This window comes from Brachionichthys hirsutus, chromosome 11 (genome assembly GCF_040956055.1).
Source record: "Brachionichthys hirsutus isolate HB-005 chromosome 11, CSIRO-AGI_Bhir_v1, whole genome shotgun sequence".
NCBI lineage: Eukaryota > Metazoa > Chordata > Actinopteri > Lophiiformes > Brachionichthyidae > Brachionichthys > Brachionichthys hirsutus.
The window spans coordinates 12,821,317-12,845,829 of NC_090907.1; the positions used below are offsets into that span (position 1 = coordinate 12,821,317).

At 41.9% G+C, this 24,513-nt stretch overlaps 2 protein-coding genes across 2 annotated transcripts; one reads left to right on the forward strand and one right to left on the reverse strand.

The window, feature by feature from the left end:
* Positions 1 to 12,375: 12,375 nt before the first annotated feature.
* si:dkey-243k1.3 (endonuclease domain-containing 1 protein-like) lies at positions 12,376 to 15,570 on the forward strand. The gene is made up of 5 exons (XM_068745826.1): positions 12,376 to 12,453; positions 12,566 to 12,666; positions 13,123 to 13,237; positions 13,373 to 13,529; positions 15,179 to 15,570. The coding sequence occupies exons 1-5, from the start codon at positions 12,376 to 12,378 to the stop codon at positions 15,568 to 15,570; spliced, it is 843 nt and encodes a 280-aa protein (XP_068601927.1).
* Positions 15,571 to 18,289: 2,719 nt separating this feature from the next.
* Positions 18,290 to 24,056, reverse strand: zgc:162193 (TRPM8 channel-associated factor homolog). The gene is made up of 11 exons (XM_068745862.1): positions 23,410 to 24,056; positions 22,760 to 22,976; positions 22,199 to 22,490; positions 21,509 to 21,810; positions 21,251 to 21,425; positions 20,643 to 20,737; positions 19,929 to 20,139; positions 19,557 to 19,793; positions 19,244 to 19,467; positions 18,998 to 19,111; positions 18,290 to 18,870 (listed from the first exon to the last, which is right to left on the reverse strand). Exons 1-11 carry the CDS (start codon positions 24,054 to 24,056, stop codon positions 18,628 to 18,630), a joined length of 2,757 nt encoding a protein of 918 aa, XP_068601963.1. The 3' UTR covers positions 18,290 to 18,627.
* Positions 24,057 to 24,513: the final 457 nt, after the last annotated feature.

The following is a 24,513-nucleotide window of genomic DNA, read 5'->3' on the forward strand; positions in this document are numbered from 1 at the left end:
GGGTGGCAGGGAAGTCATTTGAATGTAGGAGTGTGCATTTTCCTCATCAGTCACAGCGGTGAGACAAAGACACTATTTTGCAAGTCATAATCCTGGAAGTACTGTCCTGAGTCAAGGACACGGGAATCTGAAGGGAAGGCCATCACGCATTGAAACTACAACATTCTCAGAAACAAAGGAAGAAATCTCGATTCTGTGGGGATTGTCTGCCGGAATCACCGGTTTACCAAGAGATATTCTTGTGTGCAGACCAAACAAATAGAAAGCTGTGTTTACATGGACACATTTAATCGGATTAAAAGCCTGATCGGAATAAAAATGCTTCATGTACACACCCAAATCGGATTAGTCCCGATCAAGCTTATTCCGATCAAGATTTTATTCCCTGATCGTTTGATGATCCGATCAGGGCGCATGAAAACTCTTATTCCGATGTTTCGGTACAAGCCGTCTTTGCTGCGCATGTCTGTGACGTCAGCTACACGCGCTTCTGCTATTCCCGGAAGCTAGTTGAAGCAGAGCGAGCGAAAGACAGAACTGGTCAATATCTGAGACAAACATGATGCCGGAGATATTAAAGGAGGAAACTAACAGAGCAAACGGGGAAAACGCGGGAAATAATGCTGAGTTTTCAGGCAGAAAAGGGCGGAGCTACGGCTTCTTCGCAACGGCTTCTTCTTCTTCTACTATTTCCGGTATTATTGGTATGAATTGCGCATGTCAAAGTAATTTATTACGATTGAAAGTGTGACGCATGAACACGCAAATCCTAATCGGATCAATATTTTTAGGGTCCGTGAACACAGTGCATCCGATCATAATTTTACTCCGAACTCTGATGGGATTAATGATATTTTGTCCATGTAAACGCAGCCAGTGTTCAACTTTAGAGATACTTTAAATGGGGATTTGCTACAGCGAAGCTCCCTGGATTGTTGATAACCTCGGTTTATTTATCTGTCCTCTGTCCTCACACATGTTTTGGTAAAACAGCAGATTATGAATTACTTTGAGCCAGATTTAGGCACCTTAAAATCGAATCAAAACGAATATGATTTAAAGCATAATGAGTCACAGTTATATCTTAACATGAATCCTCTCTTACAATTTGGCTTTCATGGCACAAGTAGAAGAACAGTTAAGATAAATGTCACCACAACAAGCCAATTGATTTTAAATTTGCACAGATGCTAAAGTCTTTGTGATTATCTTAAAGCAAGGCCGAATCCCAGATTAGGATCAACACAATTCAGCCTGACCGGTGTCGCACCTTTAACTTAATCCCGTCTCCACGTTTGATTGCGATCTAAACAGTTGTTGTAACACCAAAATTCTTTCTTTGATTCTTTCTTGGCTTCAGATATTTCTGCTTCTGATAACCAAAGGATGACGAAGGTAACTGCTTCTTCCTCACACCAGGAACTGGCACTCGTGTGCTCTGGTGAGGGCAGCAAAAGGCTGAATCCCAACTAACGTCACGGGTCGTCGATGCTAAAGTCAAAGTCAAGCTGTTTCTCATAAAAATGTATCAAGTTGTTTTTATCACCTTTGTGTCTTGCAAAACACCAGGGCAACGGTTTTTTTATTTTTATCTTCTGGGGGGGGGGGGGGGAATCACTGGAGAAAGAAGATGTTGTGCTATCTGTTAGTTTGCTCAGCACATTTCAAGACAGTATAATAAATCAGCGCTTCAAGACCGAGCAGAAACGCTGAGAATGAATTTGTTATGATGGGATTAATCAAACCAGCCAGCGTGCATTTTTTTGTGGCACGGCTTGCACTGTATTTTTTATGCCCATTATGTTATTCCTTATCTCAAGGCAACCTCAAGGCAACTTTAATAGACGCATTAAGATTTAGCAAAAGTGCTAATGCAGGGGCCCGTTTTTTCCATTTATGAGTCATCTGTTGGTAAAGAGAGCCCATGCATTGATTGATCTGTGAGCTTTAAGCCTGGAGACAATAGCTGTAAATATCGGATTTAATGAATTAAGGGGAACAGATGCATATTTCATATAGTATTTCACATGCTTGTGTACACATCAAGTATGACTTTGGCTTGAATGGTGATCTCCTTTTTGATGGATCAGACGTTTGTGTGAGAATGTACCAGAACTGTAATTGTTATGCGCTGCCACTGCACTACCCTCATTCATGTAACTCCACTTATGCATGAATGATCTCGGTTTTTTTGTACAACGTCAATATGTTTGTTTCTTTTTACATATTGACAAGAAACCCTTAGGTTCTGTTCATTCCCTGTTGGTTTGCTCGTTTGGGTTTTGTAATTTCTCCTTCCTCATTTTGCACAGTTTGGCCGCAAAAAACCCAAAGTTCTGAAAAAGCGAACTCAACCACAGTTGGGCCAGTAAACAGTGCAGCAGGACGCAAACAGGGCACTGGAGGGTTCATATTTCACTCTCGGATAAGGATGAATGCAGTTTTCCAACAGCAGCAGCATCCAATCAAATGTTTTATGTTCATCCACCAATGAAAATCAACATCTGGATTTGAACTGTATTTGAAAGGAAACAGATGATGCTCATCAGCCTGACGACTGAGTGGGATGAGCGATGATGATGATGTCGATGGCGACTGAAGAGCCTTTAGGTTGCGAGCCTTCTTAGGAGGAGCATGGTGGAGAGCCATGCTGGGGGGTCTGGCAGGCTATCAGTGTGATTACTTGATTATACTTGAGCCTTGTCTTTGTATGAAAGGCAATGGCGATGGTGGAGATGGGCTTTAAAGAAGTTGGTGCCATTGCCCCCTCTCTCCATTATGGGCTGTTGGGGCAGCTCAGTCAGAGACTTTGGGCCACTCAAGGCCTCTCTTGTAAATTGTCATTCTGTGATTTTGCTTGCACTTTTCTTTTTGATTTCCTGAAAATAAGAATCTAATTGTGAGTGTGGATGTGTGTGAGTGCGAGCAGACTTTTATTTTCGATCCTGGCATATTTTTTTTATGTGATTGTCTGCTGTAAACACTGGAAGAAAGATGAGTTTTTAAATCAGTATTTTTTACATTGAGAGGAAGATGAAATCTTCTTGGACATTTTTAACCCCCCCCCCCCCCCCCCCCCCCACACACACACACACACAATTTCTCTATCTGCTACCTTGGAATGCTTTAAAATGTGCCGTGTGACTGCATCGCTGTCATCGACGCTGTTACTCATTCTTTATGAATTCATCCCACTTTAACAATTTCTTCAGTTTTTTTTCTCTCTTCCTCGACTCATTTTTTTTTCCATTAAAAAGATGAGATTTAAAATTTGCTTCTATCTTTGCTGACATTGCAAATGTGTATTTATTTGCGTCTAACCCCGACAGCGAAATCACTGAATAGCAGTCAGCCACTTTGTCTGGTTGTTTGCATTGTTGCCATCTAAGACAGCTTGCTAGTAAAAAATATTTTTTTAATTCTTCAAGCTAGGTTGACTTTGTAGTCCACAGTCCTCACATGCAATTATACTTGCTAGCTGGAATCTGGGAGCCCCACCAACCATTTGTTCCTGCTTTTCATTGCAGATAACAATCTCAAAGTAGTTTGTTCAATATCAAATGTAAAAACCTGAATAACTCATTTTCATTTCCAATTTGAATACACTTTGTGTGTAAAATACATTCACTACTAGAGCTCTCAAAAAGACACTTTCCATGTGTTTAAAAAAAGGAGGGGGGGGGGGGATTTGCCTATGGATCGACAAAGCATTATCTTGCTGAACTGGCCTGACGATCAGGATATGGGTGACGATAGAGCCCCGTTGTCTGGAAGTGTTTTCAAACAACACTGCAGGAGAGAATATACTTTGCAATTCAGGGCAGGTACAGTTTTGCTATTTGTGATGTATTTCTGGAGATGAGACATTCATCATAGCTGCTGTGTCGACCAGACCCGGCTGAGCAGCAGCAGCAGGGTGAAGTCGAGCTGATCAACAATTCCAGTTTTTCCTTTTACCTGCTTCCTTGCAGAAGTAAGAAAACAGAAAACCGGTGCACGCCCGTTTCCCTGGGGGAAGATAGGTATTTTTAACAATGTGCTCTGAAAAACTCCTCCATCCATCTTTGGCGGTGCTCCAAACTTATCCAAAATCCTGCACACCACCCCCAAACCCTGCCAACCAGCGCATACATAAACCTACACACAAATGCTGTTGTGTGTCACACACACTAGGACATCGATGCACACAAACATGCACTTTCACTCAATATTGCATTCACATGTACACACAGCCTGGAGCCCCATCTTCTTATGAGCTTCATTTCTCTGACCCCGGTCTTCCTTCCATATCTCTGAGGATGTTAATGCAATGTGTGTGTGTGTGTGTGCACGTGAGCGCATGCAGGCTTTCTATCCAATACCCAATCAAATATGTGCATGTATATTTGTTTACACCCAGAGTAAATATCAGTGTGTTCATGTGTGTGTATGCAAGGATATGTAGTATACTATATTGTTTGTGAATGTTGGGATACCGTATTATCTTAATGTTGTGTGTGTGTGTGTGTGTGTATGTGTGTAATGGTGCACGTGTGTGCGTGCGTGTATGTGACTTCCCAGCCAATTACCACATCTCCCAGACAGACTGAGACTGCCTAGGCCCTGCCAGCCAATCAGACGGGGGCTGCGCACTGCCGGGCCGGAGGTGGTTGCTACGGTAACCAGGAGGACTGTTTGCATGGTGGCTGATGGAAGCGTGATGGATTACAGTAATGGGATGGAGGGAGAAAGAAGGGAGGAATATAGGAAAGGAATAAGGAAGAAAGAAGGAAGGTGGTGTAGGATGAGGTGTGGGGGGGGGGGGGGGGAGAGAAAATAGGAAGATGGACACAGGGAGGCAAGGAGGGGGGGGCGCAGGGGGGGAGACAGACTCATACATAAAGATATTGGAAATGTATGAATGCATCTGGAATGAAGTGACTTAAACAGATGAAAAAGGAATGAGGAAAATGATAAAGGGAGAGTGGGGGAGGAGTACAGGGTGAGGACATATTGGGGATGGGGGGGGGGGGGGGCTGTGATTGAATTCCTCTCTTTGCTGCTTCTGTCTGGGCTGAGATGTGTCTGGCCATCCGTCCTTGGAGCAGACGAGAGGTAAGTGTGGAAAGATGCAGCCTCATCGTTCTGCCTCTTCAGCTTCAGCTTGCTGAAGAGTCTCCTCAGGGCTCCATCTAATCTGAAACGCCACACGATGGCCAAGATATTACAACTTAGCAGTGGCGGGCGGTGCATTTTACACCTAGGCCTTCAGTGAAGTCCTACTTAGTCCGACTTGAATAAATACCCCTAATAATACCATCATTTATGACACCACTGCTTTAGAAATAATGTACAAACACACACTTACGCACTAGTGGGTGCTGCATCACCTCAATCGTGTACAACACAGGATATTTTTTCCGGAGCATTTAAAAATCAATAAACTGCATCAGCAATTAAAACTTACCACTATACGTGGTACTATCAAAGTTATAAATAAAAGGGAATTTTTCCAAAGCGTTTTAAAGTCCACCATGAAGCTTTAAATTGCGAACTTGCAGTTTAATATAAGAAAGACTGCAATACAACGTGTTGTACTTCCACTACAATCACACAGCTGCACCGGCGCACCACATTATTTACACACATTGCATTTACAGTATATCTGTGATTTTATTTCGTTATCATGTTAAATAAATAAAATGTTGGTACTCACCAAAACGGCTGTCCCGTTTGAAAACAAAATCCATTCCCCTTTCTTAAAGTTCCTAAATCCAGTGTTGCTCCAAACATTAAATCGATCCCTTGCAAACAAAAGGCATTCCCAGCAGAACAATTTGCAGCGACTCTCGGAAGCCGTAAGCCAAAAGTTTGAAGCCTGGAAGCGGCGTACCAATCCTTTCCCCACCCGGGACAGGTTAGCTAGCTCCGGAGCTAGCTTGAAGCTAGCTCTCGTGAGCCGAAGCTAGTAGCTTCTCTGTAAAGGTCCGTCTTGAAAATGGCCTTTCAAGAATATCCACAACCAAATACACACTTTCCCCTCCTTCGGCCATTGTGGGTTAAAAGCGCAGGAATAATTGTAGTTTTATCTTCGGTGGGTCGCGCCGCACCGGTGCCAGCTGATTAGCCGATGACGCAATATGCCTAGCGCTGCCCTCTCACACGGAGTATCCAATCACAGGCAGGAAGGCCTTACTTTCACCAACTCGTGATCTGATTGGCTATCGCAACTGTCTATCAACTCTAAGAGCCAATCACAGGACGCGTTATTGAGTTGTGACGTGAGACAAGCAGGAAGGACTTGTTTCACCAACTCGTGATCTGATTGGCTATCGCAACTGTCTATCAACTCAACTCTACGAGCCCGTTCAGTCACACAACACAGACGGCAAGCAGCGCTGATTCTGAAGGTCTCGGACGGATAGTACTTGCCACTGGTACTATGAAATCCGCCTGGCAACACAAGCTAGCTGAATTCTGATTGGATAAAAACTCTCACCTAAAAATACATCACTGTAATATAATATAACATGAATGTGAAGAATATATATATATATATATATACATAAAATTAAATTGATTTTATCATAAATATGATCATGTATTCTTGATTTCTGGTTATGTTAGGCAAGCAGAGAAGGCCTTGCATGCCCTGACCGCCCGCCACTGCAACTTAGTGAGTCCCGCGGAACCTTTAAACGGCATGTTTGTCGTGCACTTTGCTACCATACCCATTTTCTGCCATTCAAAATCAAATGTGCACACCTGCTCCACCTGTGAAGTGCCTTGAGATAACTTTCTGTTATGATCTGGCGCTGGAGAAATAAGATTGAATGGAATTGAATTGAATGTAAGTAAAAAAGAACGGATACAATTGACTATTAACCCTACTGTATTTCCTTTACATTGGCATTTGCTTTTTTATTGCAAATATCAAAATATGATGATGGCAAAAACAGCAACACAATACACCAAAATGTTAGATTTAGATTTTAACAGTTAAATAAAAATAGTCTCGCTCATCTCTCACCAAGGCCCAACAGTTCCTTTTAGTTCAAGACAGACGGATTAAGAATCAAACTCATATTGAGTCGCCTCATAATTTAATCTCACTGGAAAACGCCCCCTACTTTATGGAATGTAAAAGAAAGTAAAAAATAAATAAATGAAAGCATCTAGATCGACTCCAGTCAAATGTGTTATCTTGTTCAATAATTCCAGTCGTTCAATAGTTTTTATGGAAACCTGCTAATAAAACAAACAAATGGAAATTGGTGAGATTATAAATCCGAAAGCGGACTGTGAATTTCTGTGTCACGTGTAAAGACATCTAAAAACCTCACGGAAATAAAACGCAACAAATCGACTCGGCGCATAACGGATGCACAAAAAGAGGCTGTTCGATGACCGTTGGGTTCCAAACAGAACTTCAGCGTTAATAGTTACACATGCAACAACAAACTCAAATCTGACTTCCTAAAATGATCATCCAGTCGCAAACATCCATTAGGTCTAGCCAGGAAATCAAGCCAATGACTGGCATCGAGATCAATTAAAGCACTCATTCTCTTATATAATTATTTCATTTGAGAGGATTTAAACTGTAATATTTGCTTTGCGTTGTCTGGTTTTCCTCTCATTGACAGGCGCAGCCTGGGATGCCTCCGGGTCAAGGCTTAGGCTAAATCTGTGTCTGGGGAGCCCAACGCTCTGTGATCTTTTTAAGCGACAAAGTGCATTTCAAGTTCATTAGAGATGCGGTCCACTCAAATTAGTGCAAATCAAAACCATAACAGCCTATAAAAATCCACCAAACGGCTTTCCCTGTCATTCGGTGTCACCTTTAATGAATATCAGCAACCATCCTCACTTTGAAGGTGTCTATAGAAAAGGTTCACATTTACGTGCTATAACGCAGCATATCAATGATCGGATCATCAATTTGCAAACTGAATTTGAACACCCAAATTATCTGCACTCCAATTGTTTAAAAAGAAAAAAGAAATACACTTACAGTAAAAGGTGCTCTTAAAATGATAATTCAACAGTGCAGCCTAGAGGCAGACAAAAGCAACAGCATCCACATCCACATTCTTCCTAAGTTTTCATTGACATTTCAATAACCTTTGACCTGCTGTCCCTGAGAAGCGTCACTCTAATCATCGAGAGCAGGAGCAATTCCCTAATTTGGATCAACAAGCGAGTACAAAGTCAATAAAAATGCAAGAGGATGGTTTAGATGTGGATCAAAAATTTAAAATGCAATGCTAATTTGTTCGTTGGGATTCGTGTGTGTTTTAGATGTTTTATGTCCAATGATTTAGCATTTAAAATACTGCCGAAAACGTTTTTTGAAACCATACATTTTGGGTTCTGTACCTTGATTTAAAAAAAATAACAATTATCTTAGTTGTAATTTGGGTGCGTTTTATTCCCTTGCAGGATGTTTCAATTTAAATGATACATTTGACAGAATAATAATCTAGAATGGATTGTTGAGGCCGTGTGTTGATTATTTCATTTCATCATTAAAATAATTAGCCCGCGCACACACACAGCTGCAACATCACACAGTGTGAAACTTACACCGACTGGGTAATGTGTAAAGTAAATGTCAGTGGTGTAATGGGAAAATTCAAGGCTGATTAAATAAACCTCACCCTCCTTATCTCATCCCTATTCCCCTGGCATTCTCATTGCTATGGGTTTATTCCAATTCAAAATTATGCAAGCTTCATTTGGCCACTTGCTATCTAAAAAGTTTTGGAGAAGTGAAAACTGGCTGTTTTTTTACCTTTTCAAACAAGTCCCAGAATAATTTTGTAAGTATTTCCAGTCAAGTTGAACCAGTTTGGCCTCTTTGTAGAATCTAACAAAAACAAATTGCTACATTTTTACTCAGAGGTTCAAAACTCCACCAACGGCAAAACGGTGTAAGAGCACGAGTCCACGTGAGAGGAGTGTTTTCATGTGGCACAAAAGGTGTCAGGTTTCTGTTCACAAGTCGGCGTGTAAAAGGAAGAACAGCTGATGATGATGATGAATATATTTATTAGATAGAATGTTAGAGTACAAGTACAGTCAAACAGTAGCATGTATTACAGTACAAATAAATTCAAACATCCTGTCTAAGAGGAGCATTTCAAAAAAGCCCTTGCGGTCTTGTTTCCGTTGAAAGTCCTTGAAAAGCTGGAGAAGCAGTGGTGGAAGAACTCCCGTCCTTTGTTTCACTAAAAGTACCGCACAATAAGAATTCTCGTTTTAAGTAAGTGGAATCCAGAAAATGTACTTTTCTCGATTGAGGCTGTAAAAGATGACGAGCTAGTACAACTTCTATCAATCACAATGCTTGACTCTCCTCCTACCTCTCTCTCTCTCTCTCTCTCTCGCTCTCGCCTTCTCAACCCAGCCGGTCCAGACAGACGGCTGTCCACTATGAGCCTTAGGTTCTATCCAAGGTTTCTGCCTGTTAAAGGAAGGCATTTCCTTGCCTCCGTTTTCCCTGCAGGTCTTTTCCTGCTAATCCTGTAAAGTGCCTTATAAAATTGAATTGAATTGAATTGAATGTAGTGATGTAATATATTGGCTTAAATTAACTTTATTTAATGACGCTAGTTATATGGAATGCGTGTGATTTACTTCTACTCAAAATAAATATTCTTAAATGTTAACATTTGTTTTGAGCTGTTTTCGTCACGATGCTGACCAGGTTCCTCTGATGTTTTAAAAACATTAGAAAACTGAGATTTTGACATTCTCAGAAATATTTATTTCCAATCAAAAAGCTTAAATTGAATCTTATATCTTGTAATCCCTGATGTATTTCCCCCCCTCTTTCTGTATTATGTTCCCTGTTTTAAAGCAACGTAAGGCAGAAATGGCCATAAAAATATACCACAAGCGTTTTTCTAGAATACAAAACACATATTTAAGTTTAGTGATGTGACATAATGTGCTTTACTGCTTGGACCTGTGGTGTCTTTAAATGACACACCGCTCTACTGTATAATGACACAAGATTACTATTGTTCTAATGTTTGTTTGTTTGTTTCATATAGACTTTGGAATCTGTTCCAATCAGAGATTAATTTCATACAAACAGCGGAAGAGCTGGAAGAAGCGGACGGGGAGAGGGAAGTCTGGGCTTCCCTGCTTTGGCTGCTGCCCCCGCGACCCGACCCTGGATCAGCGGTTGAAGATGGATAGATGGATGAAACACTCAGCAGTTCATATTCACACCAGAGATTTGGGCGTCTTTTGTTACTGTCAACTATGTCAAAATTCTCTTTAATTTATTTCGTCTTTTTCTTTTTTTTAGTTATTTTGTATTATTGCCAAGTATCCAGAATTTGAAAGGTTAGTTCCCCTGACAAAAGTCTATCGGTTGTATTCACTGCCATGTTTATCAGAACTAAGACAGTTGTTTATGTTTTATGTTGTTGTTTGTTTCTTCCACAGTGGTTGGAATGGTTGGAAGAGGTGCTGTGACCTTATGAAGTGAACGGTGCAACAATTACACTTCACAGGAAAGCCAAGAATTTTTGCTCTAAATTAAAAAATAAATTAATGTTAAATTAAAATGATTAAAAAAAAGGTTTTGAAATGATTGAAAACTTTTCTGTTAATATCTGTCAACTTTTGTCTCTAGTATTAAATACAGACATGCAATCATTTCTGAATTCAGCTAGGATACAAAACCTGATTTGCTGTGCATGTGAGCGTGTGTGTGTGTGTGTGTGTGTGTGTGTGTATTACCACATTCACACTTTATTTATGTGCATGTGGAGCAATATTAGTTTGTAAATTCAATTTAAAAGATGAGAAACTAAAGCTCTATTTTTGTGCACTGATGGCGATCCGTCTGTCACATAAGAAAAACAACCTCAGACAGCTTGTGAGAAAATGTCACGCATTGTTTGTTTGTTTATTTACAATATGTAGGCTTTGTAGCACAGGCATAGCTTTAAGCAAAATTTGCAGGCCTACAATAGGTTGTTTGCACACTGAAATACTGTACAACACTAAACTAAAGCGTGGCGAAGAGTCTCCAATCTGCCCATGTGTCCTCCAGAGAGATCCGGAGCTTCCTCCAAGCTCCAGAATTACTACTCTGACCTCCTTAGCTCACTGGAGGACTACATTTTTGAGCCATTTTGCATGTATCCAGGTAGGATTCCATATGTGAGCTCTGAACTCTCCCTGGGATGGGATGGTGTGATCGTGGGAAAAACAACACGTGAGCAGCTATCTTGGTGTTTTCTACCTGAGTGCTGACTGGAGGTGATTGTAAATGAATCTGCCAAACGCACATGTTGTAAAACATTCCAGGAGCAGTTTTTGCTGCATTAGAACTCAATTCAATTCTCTGAAACGCGCATTCAGCTTAAATGCCCCATCTCACTATCGCTATAAAGCTGTGAATCCTCGTCTGACTCTAAGAGACCGTGTAAAATTATCTCGTTTTCCAAGGAATTTGAAAGTAGGCAAAAACGCTTTGAAAATGTGATCAGTCTAATAGGCTTTAAAAGAGGCTTTAAAACCAGAGGAGCACACGAATACTACAGTGATAACAAAAGTTATTTTACTTTGTATAAACCAAGGATCATTAGAATCAGCATATACTGAAATGCTAATTTCAGATGATGTATATTTTGCACCTTGAAGTCAAAATAATTGCAATTACTTAATTTGGCTGGTTAGCTTGTGGACGGAAGTGTTTTAAGCTTTTATTGTCATTATGCTTTTTTTTTTACACTTTTTAAACTCCAAACACACAATTATTATTTTACTTCATAATGTAAATTCATCAAAATTCATTTGTATGAACACAGAGAATAAAATATAAATACATACCTAAGCATGTTATAAAGATATTTTTGTTTAAATATTGTTTAGTTTTACTTTCAATCTACAAACGAATCACATTTTTTTATAAAATAAATCTAGTAGAGTAAAAACATTAAAAAAAAATACAACTCCCTAATAATTGTATTTGAGTACAATATAAGAGCATCTTTTGAAGTCCTCATCCTGCACTGGATGTTATCTAACCTCCTCATATTCCTTTTTGACACACTTACTCTTAATCCACAACTTCAGAGATGCCAGAATTCTGGTGCCTCCCACAAAAACATCACATGTTGGCTCCGCGTTTAGATAAAAGAAACAAGGTGAAAGGAAGTCAGATATAAAAGCCAGTTTGAGCTGCAGGTAGCAGACAGGTGCACCGTGAGGTGAGTGTAAACACACACACACACTGACCCTCCACCACAGCCCTTTGCTGTTACAGACGAGCCTGCAGATACATGCAGTGCCTTCGTGAATAAAGCATGAACGCTTATTCTCAGTTCGGATCTCGGCTTTAGGCCAGCGGGGAATCCCTGAAACGCATCCAGGATGCAAGCCTTGGTGACTTTGTGCGCTCTTCTCTCGCTCCTCTTCTCCGCTCATGCAGATGTTGTGGAACGCTTTGAGGTTGGTGTCCTTAATCCAGTTTATTCCCAACTAGTTAATTGTGCATGACATAGACCGTCACATAAAAGCCTGCGAGTTTCTTTTGATGTTGTTGGGTGTGTTTTTTTTTTAGGATGAACCAGAATGTATGAAGTACTTCTATAAAGGCAAGGTGCCAGAGTGGGGAGCTTCTACTGCCGGTGCTGCCCGTCTCTGTCAGCGCTTTGTCAACAGGCAGGGACATATATAGATACACACTTTCATCTTATATTTTCTGTCCTTTTTTCCGACTGATCATTTTAACTCATTGAGTGCCAGCCATTTTCAACTCAGCTATATGCCTGAGTGCCCCAGTTTTCGCACATTTTTCCCGATTTTCCAAGCCCCACAGAATATTCTTTACTATGACTATGCAAACACCGAAAGATTAAAGTATCTTCTTTCATCAGAAAAAAACGTGCGTTCCTACCATTTTTCATTCCGGAGTTATTGGCCGTTGAAGAGACGCAGATTTCAATGTCGGGGTTGGCAGCGAATGTTTGGGTTTCAAAAAACGTCTTTAGACGTGAATGGCACTCAAAAAGGCACAAAACTAAATGCATTTGTATGATCTTTCCTAGTGCTTTGTTTCAGGAATTGGGCCTTCCGTTGCAGCACTTCTGATCTCACTATACTTCATCTCTGCACCAGGTATCACTTCGCCACACTGTATGACACCACACGCCGCATTGCAGTGTACTCTGCCTATCATTTCCAGCCCAGCAATGGAGGTGGCAGGGAGAGAAGGTGGTTTGTTGAGCCTCAGGTTGGTATGACAGCTATGCATAACGGATGTCTCTGTGCATCCAGCTTGCCTAGCCTACAGATCATGCATGCAGACGACACAGAGGTGTGAGGATGTCCTCAGTGTGTGTAAATCCGTGTCCGGTGTCTTTTATAGCTGGTAAACATGTCCTGGCAAGCAGAAATGAAAGATGGCTACTGGCTTGGGAAAGACCACCCTGACGTCTACCTCGGAGAGAGACAGGCTCTGAATGAGGACTACACACACTCTGGCTTTGACCGTGGTCACCTCAACCCCAACGGACACCACGCAGGTACCGGAGGTCGTTCTGAGCCCTCAGCACGGCTCAGATTGTGTTAGGCAGCGATGACATCATTTGATGTGGTGTGTAAAATGTAGACTGTTGTTTATTAATGGATGGAAAAGAGAGCAATTGAAAGAATACCACACAACACATAAGACAAATAATCATTCGTAATGATTCTCCACTGTAGAATTTCCACAGTGTTGTTTGATATTTAACACGATATTTCCTCTGATGTTGCAGATGTTCATTTAACCATTGTGTCCTCATCCCAGTCTTAAATCATAATATGGTGCAATTATATTCTATAAAACATTTGCAAATGATAAATCGCTAAAGGCCTAGTCTGTTTAAATTTGTATGCTTTACACAGACAAAGGCACATTAAAGATATTTTTTCAATGTTCATATTACTTAGAATCATAAAAAAAAGAGTGTTGATATTAAATCATTCCTTAATCTACATTCACTAAATATTTTGTGATCTTAATTATCGAAAAAATAAAATAGTCCTCATCAGGATCAACAGTTTTAAATGTAATATTTTATGGCTGCATCGCTGGCTGACTACAGTTTTGGACTTTGGACAAATATGAAATATGTAGGTAAGTACATAAATATAGTTTTATTTTGTAGATAGCAACATTCCAGACCAGTCTCCTCATCCAGCTGCTGCATTTAAAACTTCAACAGCGAATGTGCCTCAGCTATAAAGAATAATCATCCATCTTGGCCTCTTCTTGTTTGTGAAGACTGAAATCTTTTCTTCTCTTCTTCGGATGCAGAACATTTTGTCTTTTATTTTTATTATTATTTATTTAACCTTATTTAACCATATTTCTCCCATTTTACAAGAGAGAACTGGCCAATGATGGCAGTACAAAAAAACGGTTTTAACACACAACCACATTAAACAGAGATAAAAAGTACAATAATCAAGTTTACACCCAATTAAAACATTTACAATGGGACTGATCATGGCCTTAACTCCATTCAGAGATACCGCACTTTGGAGTTTGATCTCTGACTGCAAAGTATTCCATGTATTTGGAGCAGCAACTATACATGTTCTGACGCTGGGAACAGTGAAATGCAGAAGGTCCTGTCATCTTAATCAATAATTGGAAAAAAACGTTGACTCCACTAGTTTCAGTTTCACCCTAAAAGAAAAACAAGACTTATTTTGAAAACCAAGTAAAAGCTTCAGCCTGTTTGCAGTATTCTGAATATGTGCCTTAAAAGACAAGCGATCATCAAGATTCAAGATTCAAGATACTTTATTATCATTATGCGAACAAAATAAAATCGTGAGAAGGCCCACGGCTTAAGGCACACATCATAACATAGTCAAATCAAAAACTAAATTCTCTCTCTTAAATAAACAATATATATATACACAGAGAGAGTGAGAATCACAGGCAGCAGTGCAAAATAGCAGCAGCATCAATCAAGAGCCCCGAGTATTTTAAAGTAGATACAAGTTCAATTTGTTGATTTGGGTCATTAGAGGACCTTTCACGAGGTGAGGCTAGAAGGGCTTTTGGATTAAAACAAGAACCCAGAAGAAATAAAATGTCTGTTAAAATCATTTTAGATGTCTTGATTTGTCAGTTACTCTGCTACCATCAATAAAGGTTCTTGTGTTATTCCTCTTATAGTCCCGAGTCGCAACGCCACTTTCACCTTGACGAATGTGATTCCTCAAAACCCGAAGTTGAACCAGAACGCCTGGAGGATCCACGAATCCCAGCTCACCGACCTTTTCCGGCAAAAGTGCTTCCGGGCTTTTGTGCTGGTTGGAGCCATTCCCTCTGCGGACAACTGGATAGTTAAAAACAATGTGAAGCGTGTCAACATCCCAGATTACATCTGGAATGCTTTCTGCTGTGTGGACAACAATGGGAGGCCCATTCAGAGTGGTGCTGCCACTGCAAGAAACACGGAGGGCAACTGGGTGGAAAAACTCTCCCTGGATGAAATGGGAGAGTTCATGCAGCAGTTCTCCAACCAGCCAGTGGGGGAGCTGTTTTACAACAATTGCAGGGTTTAAAACAACAGTGAAAACTCTTGTGACGATCCAAGGCGTTGAATTACCATGTAAAGCTTCCATGTGTGTCATTCAAGCACAAATTATGAATAAAACACGCTGCAGAAGAAGATTAAGTGTATTTATTTTTTGATGAAAGCAAAACGGTCGGTAAACTTTATTCTGCAAAACTGCCGAGGCCACGTGTGGAAAGATGAAAAGAACCTGCCAAATTTTAAGAAGGTACTGAAAACATGTGTCTACTTTTACTTCTAGTCAGCAAAGAATATTCAGAACAAGAAAAAAGAAAAGAAAAGAAAAGAACAGCATCAAAAATCATCCAATAAGTGCTTGGAGAAAAATAAAAGGATTTTCTCCCTGTAGAATGGATGTGTATGCCTGTAATGAGGAACATGCTTGCAGCACCACAGCGATGGCAGTCAAGCATCACGATGAAGTGCAAGAGCACGCAATTAGCAAAATACAAAATGTTTCAACCATCGTTTTCACCGTATATCATCTTCTGTCCTGAAGCAGTGGAAAATCAGTGTCAACATACTGCTGATCATTCCTGCTTTTACACCCGGTTAAAATGCTAGTTTAGTTTAGTTTAACTGGAAATCTTTGTAGTCGTCAATGTGAATGATTGTCTATTTTTTTAGAGCTCTTTGTTTGGTGACCTATTGATATTGGTCCAGGCAGCCCGGTAAGTGGTAAGCTCTGTTGCCTCACAGCAAGGAGGTCGCGGGTTCGAATCCGACTTGTGGCCATTCTGTGTGGAGTTTGCATGTTCTCCCCTGCGTGGGTTCTCTCCGGGTTCTCCGGCTTCCTTCCACCACCAAAAACATGCAGCCTAGGCTGATTGGTGACACTAAATTGTCTGTAGGTGTGAGTGTGTGTGTGGCTGATTGTCTGTCTCTGTGTTGCCCTGTGATGAACTGGCGACTTGTCCAGGGTGTACCCCGCCTCTCGCCCATTGACTGCTGAGATAGACTCCAGCTTGGCCCGCGACCCGGTGCCGGACAGAGCGGTTGGAAGATGAATGAAAGGATGAATGATATTGGTCCCTTCCATCTATCCTTGCAACAGGAAAGTTAGAAAATGAGCAAACAAGAAAAAAGAAGATGCCGTTAGAAGTTGCGGCTGCGAATGCGGCTGCGGATGCGGATGCATCTGCGCATTCAAAGCATTCTTTGTGGGGAAATGTGTGTCGTTTGGTAGCTATATGAGATTCAAGATTCAAGATACTTTATTGTCATTATGCGAGCATAATAAAATCGCGAGAAGGCCCACGGCTTAAGGCACACATCATAACATAAACTAAATTCTCTCTCTTAAGAAACAATATATATACACACAGAGAGAGTGAGAATCACAGGCAGTAGTGCAAAATAGCAACACCCATATGAGCAACACCCATCAAGGAAGACGACATGAAGCATAAACACGAGATACATGTAAGGGCTTAAGCATGCATGAAAGAGAAGCATCGATTAAATACACATTCACACGCTACAGTGATCCGCCTCGGCCTGAGACAGCTGTGGCTGACCTCAGATCAGCAGACAGTCCATAAAACAGGACCGCAAGCTAAATTCACTCTGACTGGCCTGAGATCTAATTAAGAAAACCTCCAGCTGATGGCCTGAGTGGTCCGATTGGGTAATGATCAGTAACCAATAACTGCTTTATAGACCACTAAACAGCGTTTTGAAGGTGATTCTGAATTGTGCCAGGACTCAATGAAGTGATTTCAAGTCTATATAAGCAGTGTGTCTGTTGCATTCTGAAAGAGATGAAGACATCTGATTGGATAATCCCACAACAGCAACAACAACAACACAATAATTATATACTGTATGTACATGAACACAAGTACACACCATTTGAGTGAAATGAATGTATGATGATAGGACTTTGTTTGATATTTGTGAGATCAGTAACTCTCTTGAAATCAGCTGTCTGCCGTTCAGCCGTACTTGGCCATGGGGGGGGGGTCGCTCCAGAGAGGCAGCTTGGAGAGCTTCTCTTCAGTGGCTGCTTCGATTGGCCGTAAAGAATCCACACAGGCTCATCGCCACAGCCTCAGAGAAAACTTCCGCCTACAGGTTCATCTGTTCCCTCATTGTCTTTGGGGAAGTTGCTCATCCTGAGGTAGGCAACAAACACCCCATCCCATGAGTGTGTGTGTGTAGGTGTGTGAGTGTGTGTGTGTGTGTGTTTGTGTTTATATGTACTGTATAGTTCTGATTGTATTCTGACAATAGATTATTGTAATTGACACGGTGACCTGCTTGTATTAGCCACACAACATTAGCTTCATCTTCAATGAAGTGCCAAACCGTGTTAGAAATGCCTGGTTAGTCTTTCACTAGTTAGAACGTTTTGTGAAAGTTAAAATGCTGATGCATCAAACAAGACCACGAACTTAAATCAAAGACAAGCTCAGCAGCAGCAGCGGATCGGCCATCTCAGAGTCACAAAGCTGTAACAAACTCCTTTCTTTGCGACCCCTTTGGTGGGGAAACAAGCACACAAACATCACGGTGTGTGTGTGTGTGTGTGTGTGCATTCACAGAGCACGCCGACCTCCCAAGTCGTAATATAACAGCTAATACGGAACCTGATGCATTTCACTACGTCCCCAGTTCGTGCTCATCTTCTGCGTTTGATCTTCAAACAATGGACTTTATCTAAACTGATGAGTACAACAAAATACGCACAAGTTATACAAACGTAGTACTTACATTTTAAGTTTATTAGAGTCTTTCTCATTGACAGTAAATAATTAAACCCCATTTCATATAAAGTTTGAAAGTTACTCGTCTATTGTGTGTGTGTGTGTGTGTGTGACATTTAACCACAACAGATGAATTAATGCATTTCCAAATATAACAGTTCCCCAGCCTCAGAAGCGACATTTTTGAATGTGCACGCCATGCATAACTGATTTCCTTTGTTTTCTTTAAATTAGTCCCACAAATATTGTAAAACAGAAAAGAATACGCGACAACCTGAAATGGATCTCCCATTACACGGAGGATTCTGGTAGTTCTCTCCTCCCTCCACGCCGTCTGGCCTTCAGCCGTACTTGGCCATGGGGTGGTCGCTCCACAGAGGCAGCTTGGAGAGCTTCTCTTCAGTGGCTGCTTCGATTGGCCAACCCCAGGCCTTAAAGAATCCACACAGGTTCATCTCCACGGCCCCAGAGAAGACTTCGGCATACAGGTTCATCTTCTCCTTTTTCTCTTTGGGGAAGTCGCTCATCCTGAGGTAGGCAGCAAACACCTTCTTAAAGGCATCCCAGCCAAACCTCTCCTGGAGCTACATGGAAGGAAACGGGGGGGGGGGGGGGGGGGCTGCAGTGATTCCTCAACCTTCTCGAGTGTACTTCTCGAGGCTACGATTCAACTATGTGACGCAGCTTCTCTGGATGTACTTCCTCTCTCACCTGCATGTACGTCTCCAGGGCCACCCACATTTCCCACTTATTGAGATTCCTGCCTCCGTTAGCATAATTCTCTGCTCGATGATTCCGATTCTCTAACTTCAAGTTCGGATGGGCCTGCATCGCACACACGATAGAGTTAAGAAACACATGCAAAATAAATACAATACATAAAAGTTCAATTGTTTTTTCCAACACAACATAAAAATGAGCAGTTGCCTTTTTGAACACGTTTTTTTTGTACTTCACCTTCTCTCGGTTGATCCCCAGCACCTCTTCGTGCACGTACAAAGCCCACAGGTTGCATGTGCACTCTGTCGTGTGCGACGGGAACTCCCAGCAGCCTCTCTGCTGGTTGTGTCCCAGTTCATGGATGGCACCCCACATACCTGACTTTCGAATGAGCTTTTCGTTGACCAGTGTCATTGCTTCAGGCTTGTGTGCCATGATGGGATACCCCGCGTGCATAAAGCCTGGAAGCAGACATCGTTTTTGGAGCAGCTGCTCGTGGGAATGAAACGTCACACGTGGGATGGAAGAGCATGCAAATTAGAGCAAATACCATGGGAAATCTGCACGTCCGTCACAATGCGCTCTTTGGGGCGAAACTTTGCTGGTTTGGCAGACAGGTCAGCAATCGCCTTCATGATGTCATTCCAGAGTGCTGCCAACTCATCGGGGCGCTCCAGCGTACGAACAGCCTCTGATGGAACGCTCATGATGATGTTGTCAAACTCCAACTCCGCCCAGGGAGCAGGTGCGGTGCGCAGCAGGGACCACTCATCCGCGGTTGTCACTCCTAAAAAGGACAAAGCCTGCTTTAAGGCCTGGCTTTTGTTTGCGGTGTTTTGATGGACACTTAATGCTTAACCAAACGATTTGACGTAATGATGACATAAAGACTTCGATCATGTTCTGCACATCATAGACTCACCAGACTTATAATACGGTGCAGGCACAGCGATCTGCACTATGACCTCTATCCCGCCCACTCGCGTTTCGGGCGGAGCAACTACGTAGATGAGTCCGCCCCACAGATTCCACACCAGAATCATCTCCGAGGAAACGGGAAAGCGGTCATGAACACGTGGAGCTCTCTTCAACACGTCCGCTTTGAGGTGGTCTATCTGACAGCCGATCTGGATCTGAGGAAAACAACAAAAATGTGTCGCTGATTTTAGGTACAGTGTTGTTTGCACTATTAATAAACGAATATGAGGTCACCAGGATGACCAACAGCTTCTGTCCCCGGGCTACTCAAACACTTGTTCTGCTGCTGCCTCGAACAATCATTTCCCACTTTCACCACAATAAGCTAGTATTCCAGTCCGCCCCAGCGTTGTTCGTGCTGATGGGTGTGGGTCTTTATCCCTTTTTTTATCTTGTCTTGAATACTTTTACGATTTTAACTGTATTTCTTTTATGCTCATCTTAATTTGAATTGACCTGAAGAGCACTTTAAATTTCGTCCCGCTCATTCATGCCTTGTAATAATACGATGACAATAAGGCTTCTTGAATGTTGAATCTCCGAGTGAGGACAATAAGATATGGTTGGGGGTGGGGTCTGTGCTATAATAGGGGGGGCTTGGTGAAAGGCCACGAGAAACACAACAAGGTCAGTAGCTGTTTCATTTCTTTTAGTGTACCTTCCATCCTTTTTTGACAATCTCTCCTGGGATGGATATATGGGTCTTCATGCCAGGACGAAGGTAGAGGCCTGTGCTGATCCACTCCTCCTTTCCTGACAGACACACACATACACACACAAGCCATGAATCAGTGGAATACTTTGCCACAGTATTTAAAACAACAAACTTCTATTCTGAGCTTCAAGAAGCAACTTAAATTGTATTATACTAACTGAATATGCGAATGGATGCTTCAAATATTTGCCATCTCCTTGGATAAAATGGACTAAATAAACTTGCAATCGTTCAAAGGTTTCATCTGTAAATGGAAAGCTGTTCTCTGTCGGCGTTGTATTAGACATGTGTTTGATTGTTTTGTTGGTATATTTGTGCGACTGTTTTAAAATGTAAATGTTGTGTGAAGTATAATGACCCCAAAGCGGGGTACCGCTGAGGCTAATGGGGATCATCATAATGGTGTTTGTGCTTAACGTGGACGTTTGCAGATGAATGCAGTGTAACAGCACACGCTGTGTCGTCGATCCACAACAAACCGTAGACACACCGTGAATAACTTGAACTCGCGTGAAGTCTGCATATTTCACAAATCATCAACAAGGTCTAACCTCCCGTGTTCACGTCGATCTTGATTCTGTGGTTGTAGACGACAGGCAGTAACGGGTTATCCTTGATGAGGTAGGGCAGGAGCGCGTCGGGGTCCTCACAAACCTTATAGATCTCTGAGCCCACGGCGAGGAGCAAGTGGTCTTCGGGACTCTTCACTGGACAGCTGTCGCACACCTTCAGGGGAAAATGGCAATATGCTGTGATATCCCACTGGTCTGTGGAATTGTTTTTATCGGGCGTGTTATCTGTCTATTCACCTGCGGCATACCCGCCTTCCTGATGATGTCGGTGAGAGTGGACACAATCTGTGCGTAGGAGCAGCAGTCGTGAGCCTTCATGTTCAAGTAACTCTCACAGTCTTGGCCCAGTCTTTTAAGGCATTTGTTTTCCTGATTGGTTAAGTTTTCTCCGTTGGCCACATGGTTGGCAAAGCGATGCAGCGCGTGGCGGAAGTGGTAGGTGTCTTTGATGGCCTGGCCCGGCGCGGGAGCCTTATACACACCTCCGCCTACTGTTGAGGCCAACAGACTCAGGCCCATTTTGTTCAGGATCTTGTTCCCTGAAAGACATTCCAGCAAACTCCACATGACAAACTGTATTCCATTGTTGAAATGTTTATGGGCGAGCTTCCAGAAGGACGATAATCCATATCTTACTCTGATGTTCACAAATGTATTAAATCTAAATTTAATCAGGTCCACCCCATTTAAATAAAGTCTTGCTTATTAAAGAAAAAAATATTTCCTGATTTGTTGCAATTCTTATGACCAACTCCTCCCCCTTTTATGTATAATTCCTTACAGTCGATATGGAATGCATTATTTTCTTATTTTCAACTTGACCATATGTTGCTTATTTTTTCCTTTAGTAGCACTCCTGTTGAACATTAGCATGCATAATGTTATATTTTCATGGATTGAACTTATACAATAAATCTCTTAAAATACCTCCAAAATCCGTGATTAGGTTTTGTCCAGAATGTGACTGTGCCCAGTACCAGGCATGTCCACCAATCAGCAGGCCGCCCCCCTCTGCCACAAATTCTTCAATTTTCTTTGCAGGTTTGTCGCCGTATGCTGTACATACAAATACACTCAGGTCTTTGTTGAGGCCGGACTTTTTACAAGTCAGCCCTGACCTGCTGAGAATCGGGATCACATTGTCTGGCGCTACCCCGACAACCCCCTGCCGGCCTTCATCCAACCAGCGAATGGCATTGATCCAAAATGGAGCCATTACCTGTGATGAAGACAGAGAGCCACAAAGAAGAGCCAGTCGGAAATCACACGGGAAGGTTCGGATGAGCAGTAAAACACATTCCAGTACTCAACGCTCAAACTAGTTTTTAGATTTGAATGCTCTAAAAGAAAGGAACAAAGTTTGACGCTGTTTTAGAGTTCCGGCGTTCATCAGTTCAACTGAGCACGCGATGCCAGTCGTCTCATTTGGTGCTCAATCTGTCTTAGGAAGGGAGACTTTTGAACAGAAATACTTCATGCTAACGCTACCTCTCGTGACAGAAGTCCTTCATGTGCAACGACAATGACGCGTCCCTGGCCATAGTAGCCCCCTGCCAGGAACGCTCGACCATCGTCTGTGGTCCCGATGGGGAAGGCGAGCGGTCCGTGCACCAGAACCTCAGAGGCTAGTATTCCTCCATGGAGATCAAACTCTGACACGCCTTCAAGTAAGAACTGGAGGTCATCCTCAAAATCCTTACCGATCCTGTATTTGGAAGAGAGAATAGGAGAGCATAGAAAAAGGCGCCTGGCACAACAGATATGGTCGGTTTTAAGATTCAAAAGGTTTTTTATTGGACTTTCATAAACAGTCTAATGAAAACCCGAGTATTGTGACATCACACATGGCAGGAATCAGACTTGGCACAATGTGGTTTGTATTACTACAACTTGACAACAAGACACATGGCAAACAATAATTTTTGAAACGGTAATGTCATAATGATACTATGATAGTTTTATGATTCCAATAACCATATAATAACTTGATGATTTCACAATAAATGATAAAAAAAAACACCCAATATTAAATATGCTACCATATGCTAACCCTAACCCTAAATGTCTGTATCTACCCTTCATATTAAAGTTAGGGGGCCTTTCTAAATGGGTAAGAAAAGATAAATAGACACACTCACACCACAGCCATCCAGGAGGACGGGATCTTTGGGTGGACAGGAAGACACTCCACCTTTCCGCAATGCTCAGAAAAGTAGATCCCTGCCACACCAGACACCTTGTTCCCTTCAAACAGAAGCAAGGCATTCTTCTTTGGGTGAGCTTTCGCCCACTTCCATGCCTGTCCCGCTATCAGCACTCCTCCTCCATTTTTCATGAATGCCACCAGGGCCTTCTGATCTTCTTCCACACTGTAGGCGTTAGTCACATACACATGGAACTTCTGGTGCTTTTTAAAGGCCCCCACAACTTTCGTTTGGAAGCTGCCTTTGCTGAGGCCATCAGCGACTTTACGTAAACTTTTGTGAACCCCAACAGACACGTCTTCAGATCCATCTCCTCTCAGCCAGGTGACAGCATTCTCAACCAGCACAGGAAAGGAAGTCAAGTAGTCTTCATGACCCAGAACTACGATCCGTCCACGGCCGTACAGAGATGCAGCCATCAGGACCTGGCCTTGATTGTTGAGTGCTAAAGGAAAGGAATGGTCTCCAATCAGAACCAGGTCACTGGGAACACTGGACTCACGGAGGTCCAACTCGGTCAAGCCCTTCATCAAACACATGTAGGCCTCTTCATGGTGGGTAGGTGGCTGCTGGGTGGCCATGGTGACGAGGATCAAAGCTACCTAGATGTATGTTGGGTCAGTTGATTGGCCTGTGGAGAAATACAATTAAAACACAGATGAAAACACTGGCTAACCTTTAGCATCTAAAAATACTCTACCTATATCTACCATTAGCTCACAAACATAAAGCTTCTCAATTGCATTCAATCTGATTCTGCACTCATCCAAGAAAATGTTTCATCAAATCAAACAGTCTTCAATGTACAACTTTTTTTTAAAAGCTGAAACAAATTTTGTCATGAATCTAAACTTAATTTCACTAAAGGATGTCCGTCCTGCGTTCACATTTGTCGCTCTATTTTTTTTATATATATAGTTTCAGGACTTGAGACAGTATTAAATGAATATATTAAATACTGTATCATAAAAGAATAAATACTTTTGACAAGCTGACCTTCAAGTTAACTTTTATCTTGTGGATTTGTTTTAAAGCGGA

Bases quoted from the DNA above. Each gene is read 5' to 3' on its own strand.
- si:dkey-243k1.3 (XM_068745826.1), top strand. From the start codon at position 12,376: ATGCAAGCCTTGGTGACTTTGTGCGCTCTTCTCTCGCTCCTCTTCTCC. The intron at 12,454-12,565 runs GTTGGTGTCCTT...TTTTTTTTTTAG, and splicing joins ATGTTGTGGAACGCTTTGAG to GATGAACCAGAATGTATGAA. The intron at 12,667-13,122 runs GCAGGGACATAT...TCTCTGCACCAG, and splicing joins TGTCAGCGCTTTGTCAACAG to GTATCACTTCGCCACACTGT.
- zgc:162193 (XM_068745862.1), bottom strand. From the start codon at position 24,056: ATGGCCACCCAGCAGCCACCTACCCACCATGAAGAGGCCTACATGTGT. The intron at 19,794-19,928 runs GTGAGTCTATGA...TGTCCTTTTTAG, and splicing joins TGCACCGTATTATAAGTCTG to GAGTGACAACCGCGGATGAG. The intron at 19,112-19,243 runs GTGAAGTACAAA...TGTGCGATGCAG, and splicing joins TGGGGATCAACCGAGAGAAG to GCCCATCCGAACTTGAAGTT.